Source organism: Rhinolophus hipposideros (genome assembly GCF_964194185.1).
Source record: "Rhinolophus hipposideros genome assembly, chromosome: 4".
Classification (NCBI taxonomy): domain Eukaryota; kingdom Metazoa; phylum Chordata; class Mammalia; order Chiroptera; family Rhinolophidae; genus Rhinolophus; species Rhinolophus hipposideros.
Genome location: NC_138050.1, coordinates 107,176,889 through 107,201,874, shown reverse-complemented (window position 1 = coordinate 107,201,874; position 24,986 = coordinate 107,176,889). Strand labels below are relative to the sequence as shown.

The following is a 24,986-nucleotide window of genomic DNA, read 5'->3' as shown; positions in this document are numbered from 1 at the left end:
GGGGCAACCCCCATATTGTGAAAATACTTTTGTATAGCACAACACTGCATGGCATCGTTTTAAGTGACACACACCCCTTAACTACAGCATACGTCATAGTAATTATGAAACATAACTTACTGTGAAAGATCACCCTGTTAGAAATTTATTTTTTGTGCCCTTTTATAAACACCACTGGCCAACTTGTAGACATATAACTTTATAACTTGATGGGCATCCTCACTTATTTCCTTGAGGTAAACTTCTAGAAGTTTCCAGAAATAATGGAAGCAATGCCGTGCAGTTTCTTCCTCCTGTACAGACAGTAACAGTGTATTCGTTTACTTCATCCTCAGCACCCCTCCCTTTCTCCAGCGCTGTGTCCTGGGTTCTCTTTTACCTTACACTCCCCTCAGGACATCCATGCGCCCCCAAACTGCCTGGTGGGAACTCAGACCCCATAGGTAGAGTCCACCCTTTCAGCGTGACATCCACGAAAGTCATTACCACCTGCTGCAGAAGAAGTGGGAAGGTCTGGTGTAAAGGCAGGTTAAATGACAGGTAATCAAGGGAACGTCCCAGGAGATGTGTTTTATGTGGACAACTTCATGTTAAAACTTTATTTCTATACAAATAGAATTAGCTTATAAGTTACGACATGAGGACACTGGAATGTTCCATGTACGTTGGGATGGATTCCCTAGGGTTTCTCCTCAACCTCAGTCCCTGGCTTGCACGTTGCTAAGGTGCTTGCTGCCAAATGAGTGACCGGACCTTCCCTTGGTGATTCTGTCCCGAACCAGCAAATTCTCATTGGCTCGTTCATGCCTCAGGCACACAGCTGCAGTGAAGAATACTGTGGCTGGGGGGCATCTAAACGCAGGATTTATTTCTCACAGGCAGGACACTCCAAGGTCACGGTTCTGATGAGAACCTTTCTCTAGTTGGTTCATAGATGGTCTTCTCGTGGTGTCTTCATGGGGCGGACGGAGGATGGAGTTCTCTGGTGTCTCTGTTATAAGGAAACAAGATATTTGCAGAGGTGTATTTGTCGACACGCACGCACACATGCGACTTCAGTAACAACGCGTGAAGTCTTCACCTTTCAAAACTGTTCCTCCTGAAATGACAATTTTGCTACAACAGCGGCTGAAGCCACAAACTTCTGAAGTAGGCAGATGATGGTTTTTGCACCAAACAAAGTGGTCTTGGGTGGAAACAGGTGTGGGAGGAAAGGACGAGGGTGGCAGACATGTTTAATAACAGAAGATGCAGTTCATCTAGTCGAGCTTCTGTTCAGCAAGTGATGTTGCTTCGTTTCACTGTCTGGTCGTTTACATTGAAATAACACTGGTGTTTAAGGTGTGGGTTGCAACTCATTGGTGGGCCATTAATTCAAATTACTGAGTCACTACCAGCAATTTTTTTAATGAAAAAGACAGGATTGGGATGTATGGAATGTACAGAATAGAAAATATCACAGTACATCACACATAAGAGTAAGTGTTGTTTAAGGAAGCGTCAGTGTGTGTGTGTATGTGTATACATGTGCGCACGTGTGTGTGCACATGTGTGTGTTTTAGGTTTTGATGTGAAATCACTTTGTGTTGTGGAACACAGTCAGAACACTTAGGAAGCCGCTGGCAGGGTGGAGCCTTGCAGAGACTGGGTGGCAGGATGAGAGCTTGTGGCCTCTGTGCTGCCTGAGTACTGGGGACAGGGAAGTGTGTGCGGTGGCTGCCTGGACAGGCTCTGAGGCTGCCCCGGGCCTGCTGGCGAGTTGGCCCGGTTTCCGTGGGCCTCTGACTCCTTGTGTATCGAAAGGAAGGGGGTGGTAGTAGGACTGCTTCCTGCGTCTTGAAGATGATTAGATCTGAGAATACAAGACCTTGGCAGATGGGTCACGGTGAGTGAGTGACAAATGTTAGCATCTCGTGATGGCTGTCATTGTGATTGTCACCAGCATCACACTGTCGCCAGATGCCGTTCACAGATCCAGGTGTAAGCGGATGGGCTTCGGAGGCTGCGGGACTGTACCAGGGAAGGGGACACCGTGCCCCCGGCAGACTTCTGGCTTTCTGCGGTGTCTTTCTAGAACGTGGTTTCCATGACCGCCACATTCCTTTGCTAATAACTGAAAACACGGGCCCCCAAGACCATTTTTAGATCCTGAAGATTTTGTGTGTGTGGAAAAGTTTGCCTCTTCATCTGTACCTGACTCATACACAAAGGAGTGACCCAACGGGGGGCCTGGGAGTCGCTGGGGACTCAGGGCACACCCTGCTGGTGCGTTTCCAGTGAGCTGTGCTGGTGCCGCTTGCTTCTGGGACGCAGTGAAGGAAAGGGCAGCTGTCAGGATGAAATCAGGACTGCTGGCCAGGCTCCAGCCTGTCGGGGACGTGCTGGCTTGTGAGAAACAGGAAGTCACAGTGCCCCGGGGTCGAGAGAGGCTTCAGCAGTTCTCGGGCTGTGCCACCCCGTCTGTATTGGTGCAATCGAGAATGACAAGGTGCTCGGGAACACAAGGGACAGATGAAATGGAAGAGGAAAAGGAAGTAGTAACCATGTGTGCGGCCCCGTAGCTGATTTTCCTACTTTCTTCTGGGCACCTCAATTGAGTCAGTTGGACTCCTCAGCAAGCCTGTGGGGCAAATATGGTGACGATTCTCAGGGTGTAGGTGAGGGAGCTGAGATGATGCGGTCTCCAGGGACTGACGAATCAGCAGCGACTCGGGTGTGATCTGAGTAAGGCCAGTGCCATCTCTGACCATTCGTGTCTCCCTCCCCGGGGAAAGCAAAATACTAGGCATCTGGTCCAGTATATCTAACTGACAGGCAAAAGGCACGCGTTGTATTGGGCACCTGAAATTGAGTTGGGGGTCATGTGGCTGATAATAAATTGCATCAAGAATAAACACAGAACCTCCATGCACATGTGCACTGACCGTGTCGATTTGCTCCACACAGGCCCCCTTGTCACCCTGTAGCCCTGTCAGAACGCATCCTGTGTGCCTCTCTCCGCATTAGCAGCTATTCTGCCCAGGCCATGAGCTCTTCAGCCTAAAACCCATTCTGTATACAAGCAGCATCATTTTCACTGCAGTGTGGGGCTGAGAAACACGTCTTGGTGCTGGGGACGTGCTCCCTGGGAATGATGGCGATCGCCTGAGCAGAGATGTGCCCAGAATCGTTTAATAGTGCAGACGGGGAGCCTGTGCCCCGAGCCTTACCTGGGTAGGATGAAAAGCACGCATGTTTAGTGTCAGCGTTAGCTCTACCAAGTCCTAAATTTGCTCTAAGAGAAAAGCTGACTGTAATCAGCATTAAACACGTCATGACACGATGACCAGGGCTCCCTAGGCCACAGCCCCTCAGACCTGGTTGTGGCCCCCGTGGACCCCATGCTCCCTCCCGCGGGAGAAACATTGTGGAGAGACTGCAGGGGGACCCATTACACAGGCTGCGGAAAGCCTGTTGCTCACAAGCAAATGCCAAGTGTGCACTTACGTTACATGAGAAGATTGTGAGCTTATACACACAAATTTTAAATAAAATAACAGCTATAAACTTAAAAATAAGCCAGGAATTGTACTGTATTTACCCTGTGAATGATTTATTTTGCTCAGTTTCCTTCAGAACACCCCCAGTGAAATACCACTGTTGATGTGCATTGTGGGGAAATCACCAGCCGGGGCGGGGCAGGGGGCGTTCCTGCTGGGACCTGGGGCAGCCATACTGTTAAGTCTAGTGCTGGAAGGTCACAGCCCCAAACCATCGGGATCCCGGTCAGCCCTGAGTGAAGTGAGCAGCTCACAGCGACCTCAGCTGATGTGACAACAAAACTGCCACACTGCAGGTGCCCGTGTACGTGAGCCTGCTGCTGTGTCGTGAAGTGCAGACCTCAGAACGCTCCGCTGTCTTACGCGTACCAGTCAGAAGACTCATTATACCAGCCGTGGGAGTGTTACTGGCATTTTCTAAAGAAAAGGCTCGATCCGGGTTTCTAACCTGGCCTCCCAGCGACCTGTTCCTGGCCTGGGACGCGTGTCATTGGCATCCTGGGCACCGTGGGGGGCGGGGTGCTCTGGCCCCAAGCCGTGGCAGGAGGCAGCACAGAAAGGGGCAGGCCCCCATACCTAACTATTGCAGCTTTCAGTGCCCATGTAAATGGCTTTGTGTTTGTTATTTCAAAATCCAATTGCTCGTTGTTGGTTTATAAGAAAGCAGTTAACTTTTATATGCTGAGCTTGTATCCTGCAACCTTGTTTCCAGGAATTATTTTATTGATTTTTTGGGGGGGTTCTCTGTAGAAAATCATATCAGCTGTGAACAACAGTTTTATTTCCTCTCTACCAGTCTGTATAGCTGCCACTTCATTCGTCATGTCATTGCCGAACTTCCAGTAAGATGGAGCAGCAGTGGCACGGGGACACGTAGGCCTCGCTCCTGATCTGGATGGGGGGCAGTGTGCAACGAAAGAGCATCCAGCCTAAGGGGACGCTGATAAGAGTTTATCTGAGCCCAACTGACAACAATTGCCAGGAAGCAAACTCAACAGATTGAGGAAATGCTCCGGGAAGCAGCAGTTTTGCAACTTATTGTATATGAGGGTTACATGAAATCCATTGGTGGTGGATGGAGGGGGTGGGAGAAAGCAAAGCGAGGAAATCTCTGGGATTGGATAAAAGTAATTGGAGAGACAGGTACTTCTTTTACATTCGTGGGTACAGGACAATTAACAGCATTTTACAGCCCAGAGAGATGGTCATCGGGACAAGGTAACCGTGAGGGGTTCTGTAGTTCCCTGCTCTGGTCTGGAAAAGGGGATTAGTGACATTCCAAGATCATGTTATCTTAGATGCAAAAGGACCACCCACTCACTTCAGGTAAAGACTGACCTTTGTCAAGGAAGCCACAGGCCAAGGATGTGACTGCCCACCAGGGCCTGCTTGTAGTTAGGGATTTTTATGTGCAGACCATCCTATGTGGTTAGTTGCAGTCTCTGAGTTTGTGCAGGCCATCCCTGCTGGCATCCCCTGAGCTGGTCAGGTTTCGTGTGTGGCCCCTTTTTCATCCACAGCATCAGGTTCTGCATCAGGAAGTGACTGCAGGTCTTGGTCAATGTTTTCTTGTCACGCTATGGAAGTTTCCTTCCATCCCTTTTTGCTGAGAGTTTTTACATAGGTGGGTGTGGGGTCTTGTCAAATGCTTTTCTCCGCATCTAGTGAGATGACCATAGGATTCTTCTTGAGTCTGTTGACGCGATGGGTGACATCGTTGGCCCTCAGAGGCGGGGTCAGTCCTGTGCGCCTGGACAGCCCGGTCGGTGTTGGGCTCAGTTTGCTGCATTTGATCTGTGTTCACGAGAGACACTGGTCTGTGGTTTCTGTATCCTGTAATGGCTTTGTCTGGTTGTGGTATTAGAGTAACGCTGTTTAATTTTCATTAAACTTCAAGTTTATAAAATGAGAAATTTATCAATACAACTTTAAAAATTACCGTGAATTCCTTTTTCAAAATTATATTTGCTTATGAAATAATTCTCAAATATTTTAAAACAAGCATCCTTTTGTTGGAGCCTGATATACATTATATCTGAGAATTAGCAACAGGCATTTCTGATAGGTTATAAATTTTTGTCAAAGCAAAAATATAAGATAATCATCAAAAACTATGTAAAAGGTAAGAGAAAAAGATTTGTTGATTTACATTAAGGAGTCTCTCCGATTTGTATCAAAGGAAATTCAGGAGAAGGAGATTAGAAGGTAACTATCGCTACTTTTCTGAAGCTAACGTGTATCTCACGGGGCAAATCTTGTAACACGGGAAGGGCTTTCGGCCTCAGGAGTGATGGAATTGGGTTTACAATTGACAGCAGTTTCCTTCTGTGCTCTGGAAGCCGTTGTTTTTGAGTAATAGACTACAGATCTGTGTAAAAGCTATTTATTTAGCCCATAAATGAGAAGTCATTGGGTAATTAAGTGCAGTTAAGTTGCTGATGTGCTCACCATAAATGCTTAATGGGAAATATAATGAAATTCTGAAAAAGAGCTGGAGTTGAACACCTGAATTTAGAATCACAAGACTCCTTATGTTTACATTATACTATCAAGAGACATGTACGAGTATGTGCAATTCTCCTTTTAAATTAGAACTTGATGTATGTGGAATCAGTGGGGTGAGGGGGGAAGCCACGTGTATATATTACAAAATATGGATCATGTTGTTGAAACCGCTGATCAAAGAACTAAGTTAAATCATGTGTGTGTGTGTGTCTACTAAGGAACAAATTCTTAGATATAATAAAATCCTAAATATTAGTTGAGATTGTGATTTGAATGGATGAAATTTTCCATTTGGTCAATTCTATTTCCAAGTTAGCCATTTGATTCTGTCGACATAGAAGCTTCCAAACTGCAGAGAAGTTTAATGAGTTTATTCGAGCCAAACTGACGACAATTGCTGGGAAGCAAAATCTCAATGGATTGAGAAAATGCTCTGGAGAACGGCAGTTTTACATCTTAGTTTTTACATTAGCGTCATAGGAGGAGGCATAAAGAGGGTTACATGCAATCTGTGGATGATGGATAAAGGGGGTGGGAGAAAGCAAAGCAGGGAAATCTCTGGGATTGGATAAAAGTCAAAGGGAGACATGTGCTCCTTTTACACTGGTGGGTACAGGATAGTTAATAGTACTTTGCAGCACATAGAGATGGTAATGGGACCAGAACAACAATGAGGGATTCTGTAGTTTCCTGCTCTGATGTGGTGGGTTGTGCCCTGAAGGGTCTGGAAAAAGGGATGACTGACATTCCAAGAGCATGTTATCTTAGGTGCAAAAAGACAACAGACAGGCTCACTTAAGGTAGAGATTGACCTTTGTCAAAGAAGCTACAGGCCTAGGACGTGACTACCCACCTTGACCCACTTGTAGTTACCCTGTTTCCCCGCAAATAAGACCTAGCCGGACCATCAGCTCTAATGTGTCTTTTGGAACAAAACTTAATATACGACATGGTCTTATATAAACCCGGTGTTATATTATGTTATACCCGGTATCATATCATATCATATTACATAAGACCGGGTCTTATATTAATTTTTGCTCCAAAAGACGCATTAGAGCTGATGGTCAGGCTAGGTCTTATTTGTGGGGAAACGCAGTAGGAATATGTATGTCCGGACCATCCTGTGTGGTTACTATTTGTTTGGTCCCTGAGTTTGTGGGGCCCCCCATGCTGGCCTCCCCTGAGCTCATCAGGTTTAATGTGTGGCTCCTTTTTCATCCACAAGGCCTCTCTCTCTCTCTCTCTCTCTCTCTCTCTCTCTCTCTCTCTCTCTCTCTATCTATCTATCTTGTACTGAGTTCTAAAACCCACGAGGAAGGTTTTTAAGTAAAGTTTGTATATATTCGATTTTGTGTTTTTATATCTTCTTCCTTCACATATATATTCATCTGTCAGAACTTTATGGGGCTGTAACTCACATACCAGACAATCTGCCCATTAGAACGTACTATTCAGTAGTTCTCAGCATGTCTGCAGACCAGCACCCATTCTGCACTGGGCTTTGGAATAGCCACCTCTCCCCCAGCCCAGCCCCTGGCCGGAAGCTGCTCTGCATCCCTGTGGACTGGCCCCTTGCAGGCTCTATATAAGTGGAGTAATACACGCCTGGCTCCTGTCACTCAGCATGGTGCTTGGAAGGTCCATCAACGGCACACTCCCTGTTAGGGTTCTTATCCAGTAGTATTCGCTCAAACAGATATTTCCCCTTCTGTTCACATATTCCTCAGCTGATGGATATTTGGGTTGTTTCCACTTGGCTGTTACGAATAATGCTGCTGTGAACATTCGTGGACAAGTTTTTGTGTGGACACTTGGGAGTTGAGTGCCCAGGTCAAGCGGTCACTCTGTTTAGTCATTTGAGCGACTGCCAGGCGGTTCTCCACAGCTGCTGCTCCGCTTCACATCCTCCAGCAGAGGGGGGTCCCCTTTCTCTGTATCCTCGCCAACACTGTGACTGTCCCCTCCTCCCCACGTTCCCTGGCTGTGACCTCTGTCCCATTGTGGTCCCCATTGCTTCACCCTGGTGGCTGATGACAAGCATCTTTCCACGTGCTGAGTGGCCATTTGTGTGTCGTCCTTGGGGAAATGTCTGCCTAGCTCTTTTGCTCATTTTCACTTGGACCATTTGTCTTTTTATAATTGAATTGTAAGAGTGCTTCATGTATTCTAGATACAGTTTCCTTACCAGATTTGTGATTTGCAAGAAAATTTCCCCATCCTATGGGTTACCTTCTCACTCTCTCGATGGCATGCTTTAAAGCACAAAAGTTTTTAATTTCAGGAAATCCATTTTATCAATTTTTTGTTTTTTCCTGTATTTTTCATGACATACCTAAGAAACCATTGCCTAATTCACATTCACAAAGAAATATGTGTATGTTCTTCAAAGGGTTTTATACTTTTATGTCCTTGATCCACTCTGAGTTTATTTCTGTGTGTAGTATAAGGTACGAAGTACAGCCTTATTCTTTCGCATGTGGAAATCTGTTTATCCCAGCGCCATTCCTAAGAGAGACTGTCTGTCCCCATTCACGGGGTATGATGTCAGCTGTGGGCTCATCACAGAGCCTTATCATGTGGAGGAAGTTCCTTTCTACTCATTGTTCTCTGAGTGCTTTCATCATGAAAGGGTGTTGGATCTTGTCACATGCCTTTTCTGCATCACATGATCACATTTTTTCCCTTCATTATATTAACATGTTATAATATATTGATTGACTTTTTTATGTCTAATCACCTGTGCATTTCTGGGATAAATGCCACGCGGTCACATTCTTTTAATTTTTCTGCTGGATTAGCTTTGCTGTTATTTTGTTGGGTTTCACATCTACAGTCACAAGATATATCGGTCTATAGTTTGCTTGTGATGTTTTTATCTGGCTTCACTATCAGGGGAATGGTGGTCCATAGAATGAGTTCGGACATTGTCGGGGAGTCTGAGAAAGACTGGTGTTTGTTCTCCTTTAAATGTTTGGTAGTCCTCCCCAGGGAAGCAGCCCGATCCTGGCCTTTTCTTGTGAGAAAGCCCTTGATGCTGCTTCCGGTTCCTTGCACATTATATGGCTCTGTTCAGATGGTCTGTTTCTTCTGGGAGTGATTGTGTGTTTCCATGAATTCATCCATTTCATCTAGGTTATCTTTTTTTTTGGCATACAATTGTTCATAATCCTTTTTATTTATATAAAGTCACTAGTAATCCCCCACTTTGATTTCTGATTTTAGTAATTTAAGTCTTCTCTCTTCAGTCAGCTAATGGTTTGTCAATTTTATTGATCTTTTCAAAGAACCAACTTTTGATTTCATTGATTCTCTCTGTTGTTTCTTTTCTTTATTTCGTTTATCTCCACTCTAAGCTTCATTATTTCCTTCCTTCCACTAGCTTTAAATTGTTTTCTTTTTTTATCCATATGAATTTTAAGATCAGGTTTTGAATTCCTACAAAGCCAACTATAATGGTGTTGAATCTGCAGGTCAGTTGGGGGAGTCTTTCCATCTTAATCACTTAGGTCTTTTCCATCCATGAGTACGGGCCACCTTTCCACTTACTTAGAGCATCACTAATTTCTTTCAACATGTTTTGTAGTTTTCAGCATGCAAGTCGTGTGCTTTCTTGTCAACATTTTGAGGAAACTTCTTTAACATGGCTTCAGATAGTCTCTTGTAATGCATTATGGGCCACATCTATCATTCCTTCACACAGTGAAGGCTGCAACAAGGTCACACCGCTGCTTCTCCTCCCGTGCCCTGACCTGCACATGTTACAAGGTCCTGGGAGAACAGCAAGGTGGACTGTGGGGTTGGGGTGTGGGGGGGTTTGAAGATGCCTCATGGGGTGGGAGGAGGTAGAGGGCAGCTTTGCAAGGCCCGACTGAGACTTGTGAAGAAATGCTGTCGAGAGTAATTGGTTTGAGGAAAACGCATTATAAGAACGTACCATGTTTAGTGAGCAAGCAACACCACAGTCCACCTTGTGAAGTTTTTGTTCCAGTTTGTCTTGTTTGGGTTTGTTTTTTCTCAGTTCAGCAGGCTCCCCCTTCTAGAAGGGATGTCCCCTTCTAGGTGGATGACAAGAGCAAATGACCCAAGTGGGGGTCTGTCCCTCCCCCTTGTGGGCAGATAAAATCAGGTGAAAATGCAGGCAGGCGGGTAACGGGCTAGGTGGGCGACAGGCAGAGGGAGTCAAGACTGGCTTCCTTCGCGGGGAGGGATTTCTCCAAATGCCCGCAGTGGGGAGGGCACATTCTTGCCGCTGCACTGCCTCTTCCCCAGGGGTGGGGTGCAGGCTCCATGGTTCCCCAAAACCGTCACCATAGTGTATGCCCAGCTGGTTGGCTCAGGCTAGTGCTGTTGGTGACCGATAGCCTGGATTAACCAGCCAGGGCACTGTGGCCCACCTACCACCCTCCCAGCCCCACCCCTCACAGCCTAGTGGTGCCCTGGGCTTGTGAGTGTGCGGGACCTCAGCACACCCTCTGGCCCTTCCAGCACAGGCCGCACCCCCACAGTATCGGGGGGACAGAAAGCCCGTGACAGACCCCCCCACACAGCAAGCACACCACACACACTGGCCCAATTTCAGGCTTTATTTCTACGCTTAGAATACGCTTCTTAGAATGGGTAGGCCAATCCTCTCGTGAAAACCAACAGTACAATGCGCCCTCATATTCTAGCTTGAATTTGAGGTGACAGTTAATGAATAATGACAATAATTGCTGTTTTTCTCTTGCTTAATAACAAAAAATGGTGTCATGAATAGCTGGAAATTAGGAAGCAAGACGCCTTCCACATTTGTGTTTGGTATCTCGCTTTCACAAAGAGAAACTGCCAGCCCCTAAGTATTTATTATGTGTTACATACACGTTGAAAACCTGCGACACACATCCTCATTGCACAGCTCAGGATCAGCATGACGTCCAGCGCATTCTTCCCGTGCTGGCTGTTCCTGGGGGATTATTTAAGAGTTAGTGTGTAAGTCTGTGCACATATGGCAGGAAGTCAGTCCCATACCGTGGAAATGAGAATGTGTTCTCAACGTGTCACATAATCAAATTTAATTTGTTTCAGTTAAACTTTTATCTTTTCCATGATGCTTCTGTGGCCACATCCATAATACAGCTTCTAGCCGAAACGTTGGGCAGAAATCAGATACATGAGTGGAGCCGTGAAGGGCCCCCTTTTTAACGTGGAGGACAATTAGAATTGTGTTAAGTTCCATGTTCATGGGAAAATAACTTCCTGCTGCTGCAAAGTCTGGATTATAGTGCATAGTTCTGCTGTTCATCGGTTGAATGTCGAATTTCCTTTCAAAACTTGCTTTTCATTATATTAGGTTGGTGCAAAAGTTGATTGCAGTTATTTTTAACCTTTTAAACCGCAATTACTTTTGCACCAACCTAGTATTAAAATACAACACCTAAAATGTCCCCTCCTAGTATTCTAAAGTGCTCTGGTTACAATTTGATTGTTGAGAAAGGAAAGCTCTGAGCAGCTATTACGGTATAGCCACTCCCTTTTGACAGTGAGGCCCTTGACCTAAAATGAAGTGAAGCTCTTTGGAGAGAAGGGATTCGTTGATCCTGGAACTGGTTATTGTGAGACAGGCAGGACGTCCCCATGCTGTCCCTCGTGTGCGAGACGTGCTGAGCTTCACTGCTTCCCGGTGTGCAAGTCATGCCCCTAACTTCTTAGGCACCTGGGAAGTGATGTCCCTTTATGAGATATTTCCGTGTCTGAGCTGGCCTGGATGGGAAGTCCCCGAGCCTGAAAAGGAACGTAGTGAACCCGGACCCTGGACCCATCATGTGACTGGTGTTCTTGGCAGGTGATGACGTCTTCTTTACAGCAATGACTGAGAGTCGGGTTAGAAATTGCCAGGGAGACGCCTGGTGTCTCTCAGCTTCTTTCCCATTCCCCACAGCCACCCTAGGTGTTCATCTGGGGCTCACTGTGGGGGTCAGGGCAGGTGTATGAGTTCTGGGGGTCACTAACCCCAGGACTGTAGGCGGTGTCTCTCAGCCAAGGGGACATTAGTGAAGAGTAAGTAGGAGAAACAGTCTGGGTGACAGGACAGTGGGGCACGGGTGCATTAAGTGACCTGATCGAAGGTGTGCAGTTGGCACCAGGACAGAGTGAGGGGACATGCCTGGTGGGGACAGGCTCCGATGGCTTCCTTCTGATGAGATGACGCGGTCACTCACACCGGAGGAAGGCCCATTTCTCCTTCCTGTCTGGCCCCTCAGCCTGGGCCACAGCGCAGTACAGAGAGAGTCTGGGAGAATAAACACAGGAGAAGGTATTCCAGCCTGAGGGCAGGAACAGAAGGGTCTGTAGCGATTTGTAGAAGCAACATAGGTGGGCGTGGTTAAAGCACAGGTGTCCTACCTGGGAAAGGTGGGCTGTCTGAGGGCTCCTGGCTCCTCCGACATCACAGGGCTTCCGGCATGTTCTCTGTGCTTGCACACAGCTCTCCCAGAGCAAAGCCTGGCCCTCAGGACCTGCCATCCTGCAGGTGGCCTTGGTAACAGTTCAGGAGCTGGGACTTCCCTGGGAAGTGGTGGACTGATTACAGTGCTGGAGAAGCACCACCTGCTGTGCCGTTTTGGTGGATGAGGGAAGAGTGTGTGCAAAGGAAGGGCAACGAGGGGCACTTGCTATGGCCCTGGTGACAAGGACCGAGTGTCTGAGCCAGAGCAGGGCCGTGGCATGAAGGAGGCGGGCACAGGAAGTGAGGGTGGGGCAAGGAGGGAGGTGAGAGTAAGTAGAAAGACTAGGAAGAGGCAGAGAGAGGGAGAAAGCCAACGGGCCCTCTCCTCCAAGTGCTGCCTGGGCACCTGGTGGCCTTTCTGGGGATGACAGACACCCTGTCTCCAGTGCCCTGAAACAGGCTCTGCTGAGTTGTAGCCATGGTCTCAGAGCTCCCCAAAATTGAGAGCAAGCTTGTCAGTTGGCTGACAGCAGAGCACGTGATGGGGAGGGGGCAGAAGAGGAGGACACGGCTTCCTCCATCCTTGTCCTTGTGTCTTGTGGGGGGAAGTGTGGGGGGCTGTGGAGGGGGAGACAGGCCCTGTTCAGGGGAGCCACCTCCTCTCCACTTCCCCAAGGATAGAACTCTGTGCAGGTCTGGTGGGGTGACGCGTGCTGGGTGACATCGGGTCCCCTCTAGGCTCAACCCAGAGGTCACTTCTGGGCACTTGGCCTTGGGGTTTCTTGCCACCTGTTTTCCTCTCAGAATCAGCTTCCCAAGCCTGTGTTTCCTGCATGCGTTATATTGTATGCATATTACATACCGTATGTGCATATTATATATGCATGTATACATTATATATGCAAACTATAGATGCATGTTATATATGGATTTATGCATTACATGCAAATTATATGTGCATACTATATACTACAATGTGTATATTTCCTGTATATAACAGATGCATTTTATATACCATATATATGCATAAAAGGCTCAAATCTAACTAAAAAACTGTAACTCCTTTTTACCCTCTAATTTTTTACTTGCTTAACACCATAAAATCTTGCTCTCAAGGGACCTGATGAATCTAGTAGATGCTAAATATTTATAATTGTAAAACAATATCTGGGAATATCAAAGTTTATTCTTCTTAAGGTTCTTACACATTGGAGCCATTGGAGTGGTATTAAAAAAATGGTTGCCATTTGAATGCGCAGACCAGAAGTGACCACTGACTGCTGAATAACAGTACTTCACGTGTGTGCGGTATTAAATATTTTCTTACACAGAAGCATGTGCATCAGTTTCCCCACAAAGTCTTAAGTGGCCTTTCTGTGTTTTCTCAACAGACCAGCAGAGCTCTTGGTCACCAGCTCATCAGTTCAATGAGGAAAGGTACTCCCCTGCCCCGAGGAATATGAAAGGGTTGTCCGGGAGTCGGAATCATGGCCACACGTGTGGCTTCACCCCGCCTGAGGGCTGTGAGCACCTCCACCACGGGCTGGAGCCCAGGCCGTCCTACCTGCTCGGCACCACAGACAGCTGCCCCGCCGAGCGGCACCGCTGCTCCCCCAGGAGCTCTGCCCACTCCGAGTGCATGATGGTTCCAATGGCGCTGGGGGACCACCTGTCCAGCAGCACTTTCCCCAGGATGCACTACAGCTCCCATTACGACACGAGGGACGACTGTGCCATGTCCCACGCCAGCACGAAGATCAACCGGATTCCCGCCAACCTTCTGGACCAGTTTGAGAAGCAGCTGCCCCTGCACCGGGACGGCTTCCGCACGCTGCAGTACCAGCGGACCTGCGCCGCCGAGCAGCGCGGCGAGAGCCCGGGCCGCATCCGGCACCTCGTGCACTCGGTGCAGAAGCTCTTCACCAAGTCCCACTCCCTGGAGGGCTCCTCCAAGGGCACCGCCAACGGGACCAGGGCCGACAGCCGGGCGGACGAGCGCCCCCACGGCCAGCACGCCAAGCACGGCAAGCGGAGTAAAAGCAAGGAGCGGAAGCCCGAGAGCAAACACAGGTCGGGCCTGAGCAGCTGGTGGAGCTCGGACGACAACCTGGACAGCGACAGCACGTACCGAGCGCCCAGCGTGCTCGCCAGGCACCTGGTGGACCACGTGCCCCACTGCTACCCGGAGCCGCTGCAGGGCCCCTTCGGGGCGCTGTCCCTGAAGACTTCCAGAAGTAACAATGACGTCAAGTGCTCGGCCTGTGACGGCTTGGCCTTGACGCCGGACACCAAGTACATGACACGGAGCTCCTGGTCCACGCTCACCGTGAGCCAGGCCAAGGAAGCCTATCGCAAGAGCTCCCTGAACCTGGACAAGCCGCTGCTCCACCAGGAGATGAAGCCGTCCCTGAGGCCGTGCCACTACCTCCAGGTAAGGGGTCTCGCGTACATGACGCCGTTTGCATCGGGTCTGCTGCAGCTCTCGGGGCTGACATCATGGGGCCTGCTGGGGGCCAGCCTCTGAGGCCGCCGGCCTGCCTTTAAGCCACAAGCCTGCACGCACGGGGCTGTACCCTGGGTGCCTGCAGGGCTGCAGAATGTTTTGCCCCACGGTAATGTTTTCTCATTTGAAAGGGGCTGGTTTGGCCCCGTGGGAACTGGCCTACAGTTTGCGTGGGTCACTGATCACACCTGACAGGAGCAGCTTTCGGGATGTGGGCTAAATGAATTCAGCAAAGGTGAAAACAACTAAAGGCGGTGGACGGCTAGAGGTAGCATTTTGTGGAATTCTGCTTTACGTGGTTCCCTTCTAACTCTGCGCCCTACTCACGCCATCACCGAGTGTGTGTGGAGGGGTGCATGGGGGGGCGTCTGCCTGAGGTCACCCTCCTCTTTCAGGGGCTCCTCTGCAGTTCCTTCCGTCAGGTAACAGTGCTCTTAGCAAAACTTGAAAGTCGGACGTTTTCCTTTAATGTCCCTTATCCCACGCTGTTCCTTTACCGTCACTGCGCCAGCCTGACCTCTGTCACTATGTGTCACGTGTTGCAGGATCTTCACAGAATGATGATTAATGGTGCCAAGTGCCAGCTGAGTCATCAGGCAGCCAATTAATGGGACACATCACCAACCAAGTCTCCTTAGGAGTCAGGTGATCACAAATCATTCCAGCAACTACGGTTGCCATTCTGGTACGCTGCCCAAAACCCCGTGGTTCTGCCTAAAAGGAAATGCTAACCCAATTGCCTTCACAGGCAGAATTATTCAGAGATGAATCTGTACTTGGATCAAAGTTGATTTTTGTCCCAAAGGAACAGGGGTAACTGTGGCTCGTAGTTAGCAAACCCTAATAACATGCAAACGTGAAGCGCTCACCTGTCTGTGTCCCAAGGAATGTCATCAGTAGCATCAGGGCTGCTCTTGCAGAAGCAGAGCTCCCAGGTGTCCGTCTGTCCCTGGGAGCTCTCAGTTGCTTGGTCCCAGATACTTGAGGATGACACTGCAGCATGCTGTGTCCCCACTGCTCTGCCCGGCTGCACTGCCTCATACCCCCTGAATGTACCTTCCAGCTGGTGCTTTTCTGCCCACCAGTTACCGAATATCCTGTGTCCTCAAACACCTCTTAATGTTTCAATTATGGAAAACATTAGCCCTGAAAAAAGGAAAGGGGTAACGTAGTGGACCCCATGCACTCACACCTGCTTCAGAAGCAGTCAGTGCATGGCCAGGCTCGTCCCGTCAGTGTCGTAGCCACCTCCCGAATCAGGTTACACGGAAACACACCCCATCCAGCGGCATCAGTGTGCTGGGTGTATCGCTAACGGACCACACTGGGAGGTCAGGGCTCTGTCTCTGGGCACGTAAGTGCACTCCGTTGTCAGACACTGAAAGATGAGAGTAACTCTTTAATGCTGTCAAGTGCCCAGTCAGTATTGAACCCCCCTGACTGCTCACAACCTCTTTTTAAGACTTTGTTAGAATCCGCACACAGATGGGGAGCCGACCTGGCACCAGGCCGGTCCTCTTTTTTCTCCTTCCCACTGCGATCCTTCTCACGAGTTTGGGGGGCCCAGGACCAGCTCGTTTGTCTGACAGATCCCTGCCATCTGGCTCTGTCTGCGTGGTCATCCCCCTGTTGTTACTGCAGGGGCTTCTCTGGGCCCGTGTTTCCGTCAGTTGGTCATGGGGCCACCAGCCCTCCGCCTTCGCTGCCCCACGGTTTCTCACTGGGCGAGTCACTAAATGCGTCATGCCCATGAGAGTACTTCTCAGCTAGCCTATAAGACCGTGTCACACCTTCCTCTTTTCTCCTGCGTGGTCCCCTGCTCAGCGTGTGTCCTGGAGGCACCAGGAGCCAGCCCTGTGGGTGACAGGGCTCAGCTGAGCTGTTGCCCCAGCAAAATACACTCAGAACATCCAGTCTGTGTAGTCACATGTGGGAAATGACGAGTTGTGATTGACTCCTGGAACACACTGTAAAGCCACAACCCCCTGGCATGAGGTGATGCCGCTGTGAGGCAGAGACCAGGACAGAGGACAGTCACCACCTGCGTCCCCCTTCCTGCGAGGCCCCGCCCCCTACAGGTCACCTGAGATGCAGCAGTTCAGCGTCCACCCAGGTGATGGAGCCTCTGAACTTGAGCCTGGAGCGTGGCTGTCCTAAGGTCCTGGACACCAGCCGTCCGGGATACCTGGTCCCGAGGTGCCAGCCGATACGGGGGCTGCGGGATCCCCGAGGGTGGCACTGGCGAGTGTACCCCTGTGACCCCGCGAGTGCACGTGTCATCAGAGGGCATTTCTAGCAGCCAGTTCCTCTACTTGCCTCGTCCACGTCCACGTGAAGCCACCGCCTCCCGGGACGCAGCTGTGCTTTCTCTCCTTTCCCACTGTCCTTGTGGTCACCGCCAGGTCACCTGCAGACACTTGTGCCCACGAGGAAATGCTCACATTTCCTCGGCGATTTGTCCTGCTGTCCATTTTCCAAGGTGCTTTTGCAAGGTCTTCCCTCACGTTGATGCAAGAAAGGTGGAATTCGGGACCCTCACAAGCCGGGGACTGCGTCACAGCCAGAAAACAGGTCTGGGGCCCGGGTCCATCCAGCCCCTACCCTAAGGAGGAGATTTAGCAAAACCAGAAAAGAGAAACCATGGCTCATACACTCTACTCATTCTTTCCATCAAAAACTAGAGATTTGGTGCTGAACAACAGGGTTGTTTTCTATTTTCACCTTGTACAGAATTCATGGTTAATATCAGAGGAAGATTTTTATAGTTTTAAGTAGGTCAGAGCAGACAATAGGATTGGAAGAAAATGCAGATCCATTTGTTCTTCAAAAAAGCTGTTGTGTTCACATTTTCTCGTCAGCAGACAAAGCACAGAAGGTCAGCCTTTCAGTGCATGTCAGTCTGATTGGGTGGCTGAGATGCAGTTGAGCTCAGGGAGCAAATGGCCCCACGTGTCACCTGCTGCAGTGAGTCTGGGGACAGGAAGGTAGGACGTGGCTGCTCCAGCCTGGGGGTGGCGGGAGGGGGCAGCTGTGGGGACGTGGGACATTGGCGATTGTCCTCCTATAGAGATGCCCGCAGCGGCATCCAACTTGGGACAACACCCCTCCCCCACTCCTGTCCCCTCTGCATCCTGTTCCCTGCACTTGTCACATGCCTGCCTTTCTTGGTCAGTTCCCGACCTGTGGTACAGACCCACAGGGTCCGTTCTGTGAGCACCGGGGTGCTGCTGTCACCCCGCTTTCTCCATCCATGCCACTGGCCACAGGCAGCCTCAGGTCTGACAGTTTGCAGCCAAAGCGCATCCTTGGGACCCTGTGGGAGGAGAGGAAAGGGGACGGGCACGAGTCCTCCACATGATGAGAACTTCCCACGTGAAACGCCTTCTGAGCCGACGCTCCAGAGGCCTGAGAGCCGGTCGTGAGCCTGCTTGGCAGCTGCTCACTAAAAAGACTTGAAACTCTCTGGGGGCTGAGAGCCCTGCCTCCAAGGGAGAACGTGCAAGTACGAAGCCCATGAAGTAGCCAGTACCCACGAGAAATACACTCATTCACAAGTGTCACATTTCCCAGTCACGTGTTTAGCTGGTCACGTGATGTGGTTTAGAAAAACCATCCCTCTTTTACGGGAGGGCCAGGCTCCTGTCACTGTACCCACGAGAAGCTCTTACACGGGCTCTGGCCGTGTCCTGCACACGACCCATGGCATCGCTGAATGTCAGCTCAGAGTTGAGGGCTGTGAGTCTCTTTGAAGATGTTTGACCATGTCTGCGTCCTATCCCCGGGCCACCCCACGCTGTCCCGCCTTCACACCCCCCCATAGCCCCCTCAGACCCTCAGCACAACCTCCATGCCAGCCTCACTGGTCTGTTCTGCTGTCCATGGTTCGTGTCCCGACAACGTCTAGGCCTGGAAGGCGCCCTTGTCACTGCGTGACCTCTGCGTGTGGCAGGAGCTGACAGGTAGCCAGCATCCAGATGGAGGGGTGAGCAAGTCCCTTTGCCCCTTTGCCCTGGAGGACACTGGAAGCAAGGAAAAGAAGCTGCCCATGCGTCAGCTCAGCAAAAGAATGTCTTTCCAGGTGCAGAGGCGGCTGGGTGGCTTTAGACCCAGGTGACAGCACGCCTAGCCCCTCTGCTCCCAGCATTCCTGCACCTTGAGGATGTCAGGAATCGGGGCTTTGAGGACCAGAAACCAAGAGTCCTGACAGGCTTCTCAGAAAACTTGCCCTGTTAATAGTTTCAGAGGCAAAAAGGGAGGAACGTAGTCGCGTCAGGCTCACGCCCTTGGTTAGAGGCTACAGTGCTTCATAGCGAAAGGCCCCGGCCACCTCACTTTACTCTGAACCAAGGGCACATCTTCCGTTTCAAAGGAAGGTGGTGTCTCAGTGGCTTCTGTTCTCAGAACCTGGGCCAGGGATCCCTAAAGAACTTAGGTCGTTGTCGCTCTCAGGCGTGCGTGTGATTTGCAAACCAACAGTGAAATAGCAAACCCAGGAAGCATATCTGAAACCCCTTTGTAACCATTTTGGACATGAACTTACAACCCTGACAAGGCCATGAAGGTCAACCCTTTGTGGTTCCTGGTCTGTCTCAACTGTGTGCTGGGACATTCACAGAGAGGCTCCCAGGGTCCCGGTGACACACCCAGGACGTCTGCAGTCACCTCAGGATCTGTGTCTGTGGGCTTGGAATCTGGGACCACATGATGCCACTCATCTACCAATGACAGCCTCCGGAGCCCCGTGGCTTTCGCCGGTGACGTGTCACCACTGGGAACGCTTTGGCATCATGGCCACCTGCAGATGACCCTGGTCTTTCTGGGGGCCAGTTACTTCCAGCACACGCTCAGGTTGGCGAGTCCCCGTGGACACGCCGCTGTCAATCCGTCTCTCGCCCCCTCGAGGCCACATGGAAACCACTGGTCCCACTCCAGGCACTTCTCATCATCTGCTATTTGCAGCATTTGTTTGTGCACATCTTGGCCCATTTCGTCGGAATGTGAGATCCCCACGTGCTGTGCAGCACCTTGCCATCTCAGTGGCGTAGTCACATTTCCTTGCTCTGTCCAGTGTCTTTCATGACAGTAACTGCAATCCTGGAGACACCGGCATCCCCTACAGAGGGTTTCCCTGACAGCGGTTCACAAAGGAGCTATCCCAGATGAGGGCAGTGACGGTGGCCGGGACCGCGCCAGGCCTACTGCAGCACGAGGGCCTGGAGGGGGCCTTCAGGAGGCCAGTCCTGGCTAACGCAGCTCCTGCCAGGTACAGACCCAGAGCAGGGGAGAGCACAGCTGCACACCTGCTCTCGGTCTACCCGTCGGCCAAGTCCAGCCAAACCAGATGGTGAGGGACGATACCGTTTCCCTCAGTGTCAGGGCAGGAGCAGGACTGAGAAGACAGGAGAATGGAGGGGGAGGATGTGACCGAGGGAGCGTGGCTGGCACATGGGACAGTGACAGCACATGGAGACAGTCACCAGCACACAGGGACAGTGACCAGCTCACAGGATAGTCACCAGCGTGCTGCAGCGTTTCCAGTGTGTCATGTTTAGCACCAGGTGTAGTCTGGGACCCGTGACAGGCATTCAGAAAACGTTTGTTTTAGTAAATTCTCGTGGCACCACGATGGGTTCTGAGGACTTGCCAGCCCTGTGTCTGGTCCAGCTTCTCCCTCTGTGATCTCGTCTCCTCACGGTTTGTGGTTAGATTCCAGACAGTAGTAAAAGCACTTTGAAAACCATCAATCACTGTGCCAACCTGTAAGGCCGCATGGGTCAGTACTGCCTCCTGCCCAAGTGACACGGTTAGGAGTGATCCGGTCTCGTGTGACTGAAACGCTCAGGGTGGGTGTTCAGGGCAGGGAATCCTAAACCGGCTGTGATGGAGTGAGGGGCTGGGACCCCTGGCTTCTCAGAAGCGGCCCTCCTCCAAACAGCAGTGTCCCTGTGTGCTCGCCCCACCCTCACGTGGTCCTCGTGTGACCCAGCCTGCCTAGTCGCAAGGGCAGCCGGCACGGCGTCCTCATCCTTGCGCGGGGCAGTAGACAGCCCTGCCTGGCTGCTCCCCGCTCCCGGCCAGGTCCCCTGGGCCTCTGTGTTTCCCACAGTGTGTGTCACTGGGTGGCTGGGGGCAGACCCCGCCACGGGAGCAGTGTGCTTGCAGGCTGGGCCAGAGGCTGTGCTGGGGGCCGGCCGGTGACCCACATGTCCAGGTCCTGTGCTTCTGCCGCACTGGCTGTCATGGGTTTTAACGAGTGGAGTGGAAGCAGGTGTGGCCTTAGGAAAATGACCTCAGGAACCGAACAGTGGCTTAGAGGAAAAACCAAAACACAGCGATAATGACACAAAGAGAATGCCCCCAGCAGGGGCTGAGGCCCGGGACCTCAGAGCTGACCTGGGCGTCAGCAGCAGGGAGCTGTCTGCTGTGGTGTGCACACGCTGGCGGGGACAGTGACAGCCGGGAGCCGCGGTTCTCAGCACCACGGACACGGGGTGGACAGCGGACCCTGGGGCTGTCCTGTGGGGGGCGTTGAGCAGCATCCCGGGCCGCACCCCCCAGCTGCAAGGAGGAATGCCGTATCCAGACCTGTCCCTAGATGTTGCCAAAGGCCCAGGGGCAGAAGCCACTCCAGCTGGGAAGAGAGAGCGGGAGGCTTAGAGGAGGTGGCCAGCACAGCTTCTTCCTGCACCTCGTCCCACCTCCACTGCCACCTGCTGTCCAGCTGCTCAGGCTCAGCTCAGAAGTGTCCAGCTCTGCGAGATTTGCAGGAGGCCTCACCAGGTGACATATCCATGTAATTGCTTCAGCAACTCTCCTGGTCATACAGTGGCCCGGAAACGTGCCGAGCCGAGTGTCCCGTTCCTGGCACACACTGCAGTGTCTCCTTGACTATGTTGATGGGGTCACGTGTAACCGACCTACACACAGCTTTGAATATATGTGTGTGTGTGTTTCCTTCTGTAATGTGAAAGGAATGGTCAGTTTTGACTGAGAGCATGAGTTGGCATATGAAATGGCCTGGACCCAGTGACACGTGCACAGATATACGGGGGAGCTTTCCCGGGTGACGTGGCCACCAGTTAGACTGATGGTGAGCGTCCGAGTGGCCCGTGTGTCACCGTGGACTTTTGGAAATCATAGATAGTTCTCAGTAAAGTGCCAAACCAGGCAGAGTCCTCCCTTCCCTTCATGAACATGATTAGCCACATTCCTGAAAAATTTGTCATTCATTAAAAGCGCGGAAAAAACACCTTGGTTTACATAGAAAACAGAGTTAGTTCAAGGCTCGGGTCATTATAGGCGGAAAGCAGATGGACATTCAGAACCCACGTCACACAGGACAGAGCAGTCCCCTGGCTGGGGCTGCTCCTGCATTCGTTCCCCGGGCTGGCCTCTGCCCACCCCCACCCAGGCAGGCTGCTGTGCCCCGAACGTGACAAGCACCGTGTCCAGGTGAATGCCTGAATGGCACCGCGTGGCCCCCTCCCTGTAAAACTCCACAGTCCAGAAGCCCAGCTGCCTTGCTCTCGGGCGTATCCCCACTGATGGGCATCCCCGGTGTGCATTTTAAACAGAACATGTTGAATGAGTGAAGAAGACATTTCCCTGGGGAAGCACAGCGTTTGGTTTTATTTTTTCTTCCTTGGTTTCAACACTTGAAAGAATATTATTACAAAACCCTGGCCCTTTGCCCTGTGCCTGCTGCTGGGGAGGTAGGGAGGGGAGAGGAAGGAAAGGTGGGAGAGGGGAAGGGGCCTTTTATGTGCCGTGCAGAGGTGTCCCTACGTGAGAAGCAGGACCTGCAAAGTGTACACTCTGTCCACCGTGGCAAAGTGGCGCTTTGGAATTGTGGCTGTCACTCATCACTGTGCAAGCAGGTAATTAATGAGGTAATTAGCAGGAAACGCAGCAAAGACCATAGGCTGGACGTGCTGCCGGGGACTCGAGAGCCACAGAAGGGCTTGTCTTCTGCACGCAGTGGCCTTTCAGCAGCACCCTCTGGTCCTTCGGCAGTCTGGACATACGCCCTGGAATCTGTTCCGAGTCTGCACTTAACTCTGGTCGGCACTCCGTCTGTACTGGAGTTTCCTGTCAGAGACTGCAAAATTGGTTTCTTAAATCAGAAGCGGAAAAATACAAGCCGGTCTCATGAGTTAGTTAATTCACAGGCTGCTGGGAAAAAATCCTCACTTTTTTTACGGAAACATGTTTTTAATTCACAAAAATCCCTAAAGCTGCCAGCGGGAATGTCTCTTTCATGGCATATGGCCCCCCGCCATCTGTCCCAGCCTCCCACCCTGGGACACTCTGCACAGCTCTCCCTCTTCTGAGCGCAGGGATGGGAACCAGAGCCCTTGCTGGGGCCTGTGCCTTCCGCTGCTCATGCTGGAATCGCTGGAGGCTCGCCCCCGGGAAGCCTTCCCAGATCACCCCGTGTTGAGACAGTTCCACCGCCCCTGCAGTCCCCTATGCACTTCTCCCTTCGCCCTAGTAAACTGTAACTCACTTGATTCTGTGTCTCCTCGACTGAAATATATTGTCAAGAACTGATGTTTCTTAAAAATAAGTTTATTTCTTGTTACAGTAGTGACACATGGTCCATGTATAAAATTTACATAATTTAAGTATAAAGAAAAATGATTGAGGAGCCCAAAACACTGTCTCCTGTGATGACCCCACACTTCCGGCTGTTTCTATGCGTAACGCAGGCATAACTGCTTTTAAATTATTAGGTATTAAATCAAGTTCATACTCACTGTACAGATCGCCCCCCTCACGGACACCTTTCCGTGCATGAGTGTGTCTTGTGCACCCTCATCTGGGCCTGACAGTACCCACTGTTCTGGGGCTGTAACAAATGGTTCACCCTGTCCCCTGTGACATGCTATGGTGTCCTGTTACCCTAATGAGTCATTCAGGGTCCCTGGCACCAAGTCCTACCGAGGACACCTTGGTAGAAGGGCGTGAGCAGTCTGATACGGTGCCGTAAAGAGTGCGCCCTTGTCACCCAGGTGTGAAATGGTGTGGAAGGGCCGTCTCCCACGTCTTTGTCCGTCCTGGGGTTTTATCCAGTTGTAGAAACCGCCTTTGGGTGAGAAGACATTTGGACAAGAGCAGTTAAACCAGTAAGTTCACTGTTCCGTAGTCACTTGCCAGCACCCAAAAACTCACTCAGGAAATGACGCCTGCCATGAAGCCGCAGCTCCACTAGGGCAAATTCGTGGCTACTCCTCGGTCGCGGATTTCTTGCAGGAGGAGGCCGCTGTCCTCATGGAAGTTTATCACATCCCTCTGCGTCTCCAGCCGCTCTGCCCAAAGTCTGCACGACTGCGCCTGCCCTTCATGTTGCCCCTGGATGCCCGCATGGACACTGCACACAGCGCCCTGCCCCACGGAGACTAGAAACGCCCCGCTGAACAGGCTGTCAGTGCCGCCACCCAACCTCTGCCCCGGCGAGGGGCCTGGGTGGGTGAGACCCCAGCACGCAGCTCCTGGCGTCAGAGCTGCAGGAAAACCTGGGACTTGATGTTCTGTGCAAGCCTGTCTTCGTCTCGGCGTCGGACCTGCGACACTGCGAGACTGGTGTTTCCGTGTGCTTTCGGGGCACCTACATGCACGTGCTCCTACACAGATGTGCACACACGCAGACCAATGCAGAAACACGCAGACACATGACAGATACAGAGACATGACAGACACAACACACACACGACACACAGATACGACAGACATGCACACACATCACGGACACGACAGGCACATGCAGATACGGCATGCATGAGATATGACACACGTGTGTGCAGACACGACATACATGAGATATGACACGTGTGTGCAGACACGACATACATGAGATATGACACACGTGTGTGCAGACACGACATACATGAGATATGACACACGTGTGTGCAGACACGACATGCATGAGATATGACACGTGTGTGCAGACACGACATACAGACGATAGATACACAAACACACCTCAGACATGCACACACATGCACACATACAG

The 24,986-nt window shown here is 50.9% G+C and overlaps 1 protein-coding gene across 4 annotated transcripts in view; it reads left to right on the top strand.

The window, feature by feature from the left end:
• DLGAP2 (DLG associated protein 2) overlaps positions 1–24,986 on the top strand; it is a 434,439-nt gene that overhangs the window by 341,818 nt on the left and 67,635 nt on the right. For all 4 annotated transcript variants that reach the window (XM_081045533.1, XM_081045531.1, XM_081045532.1 and 1 more), the window contains one exon: positions 13,863–14,902. In XM_081045533.1, the coding sequence (XP_080901659.1) occupies positions 13,863–14,902 (1,040 nt within the window). The remainder of the gene's footprint in view (positions 1–13,862; positions 14,903–24,986) is intronic.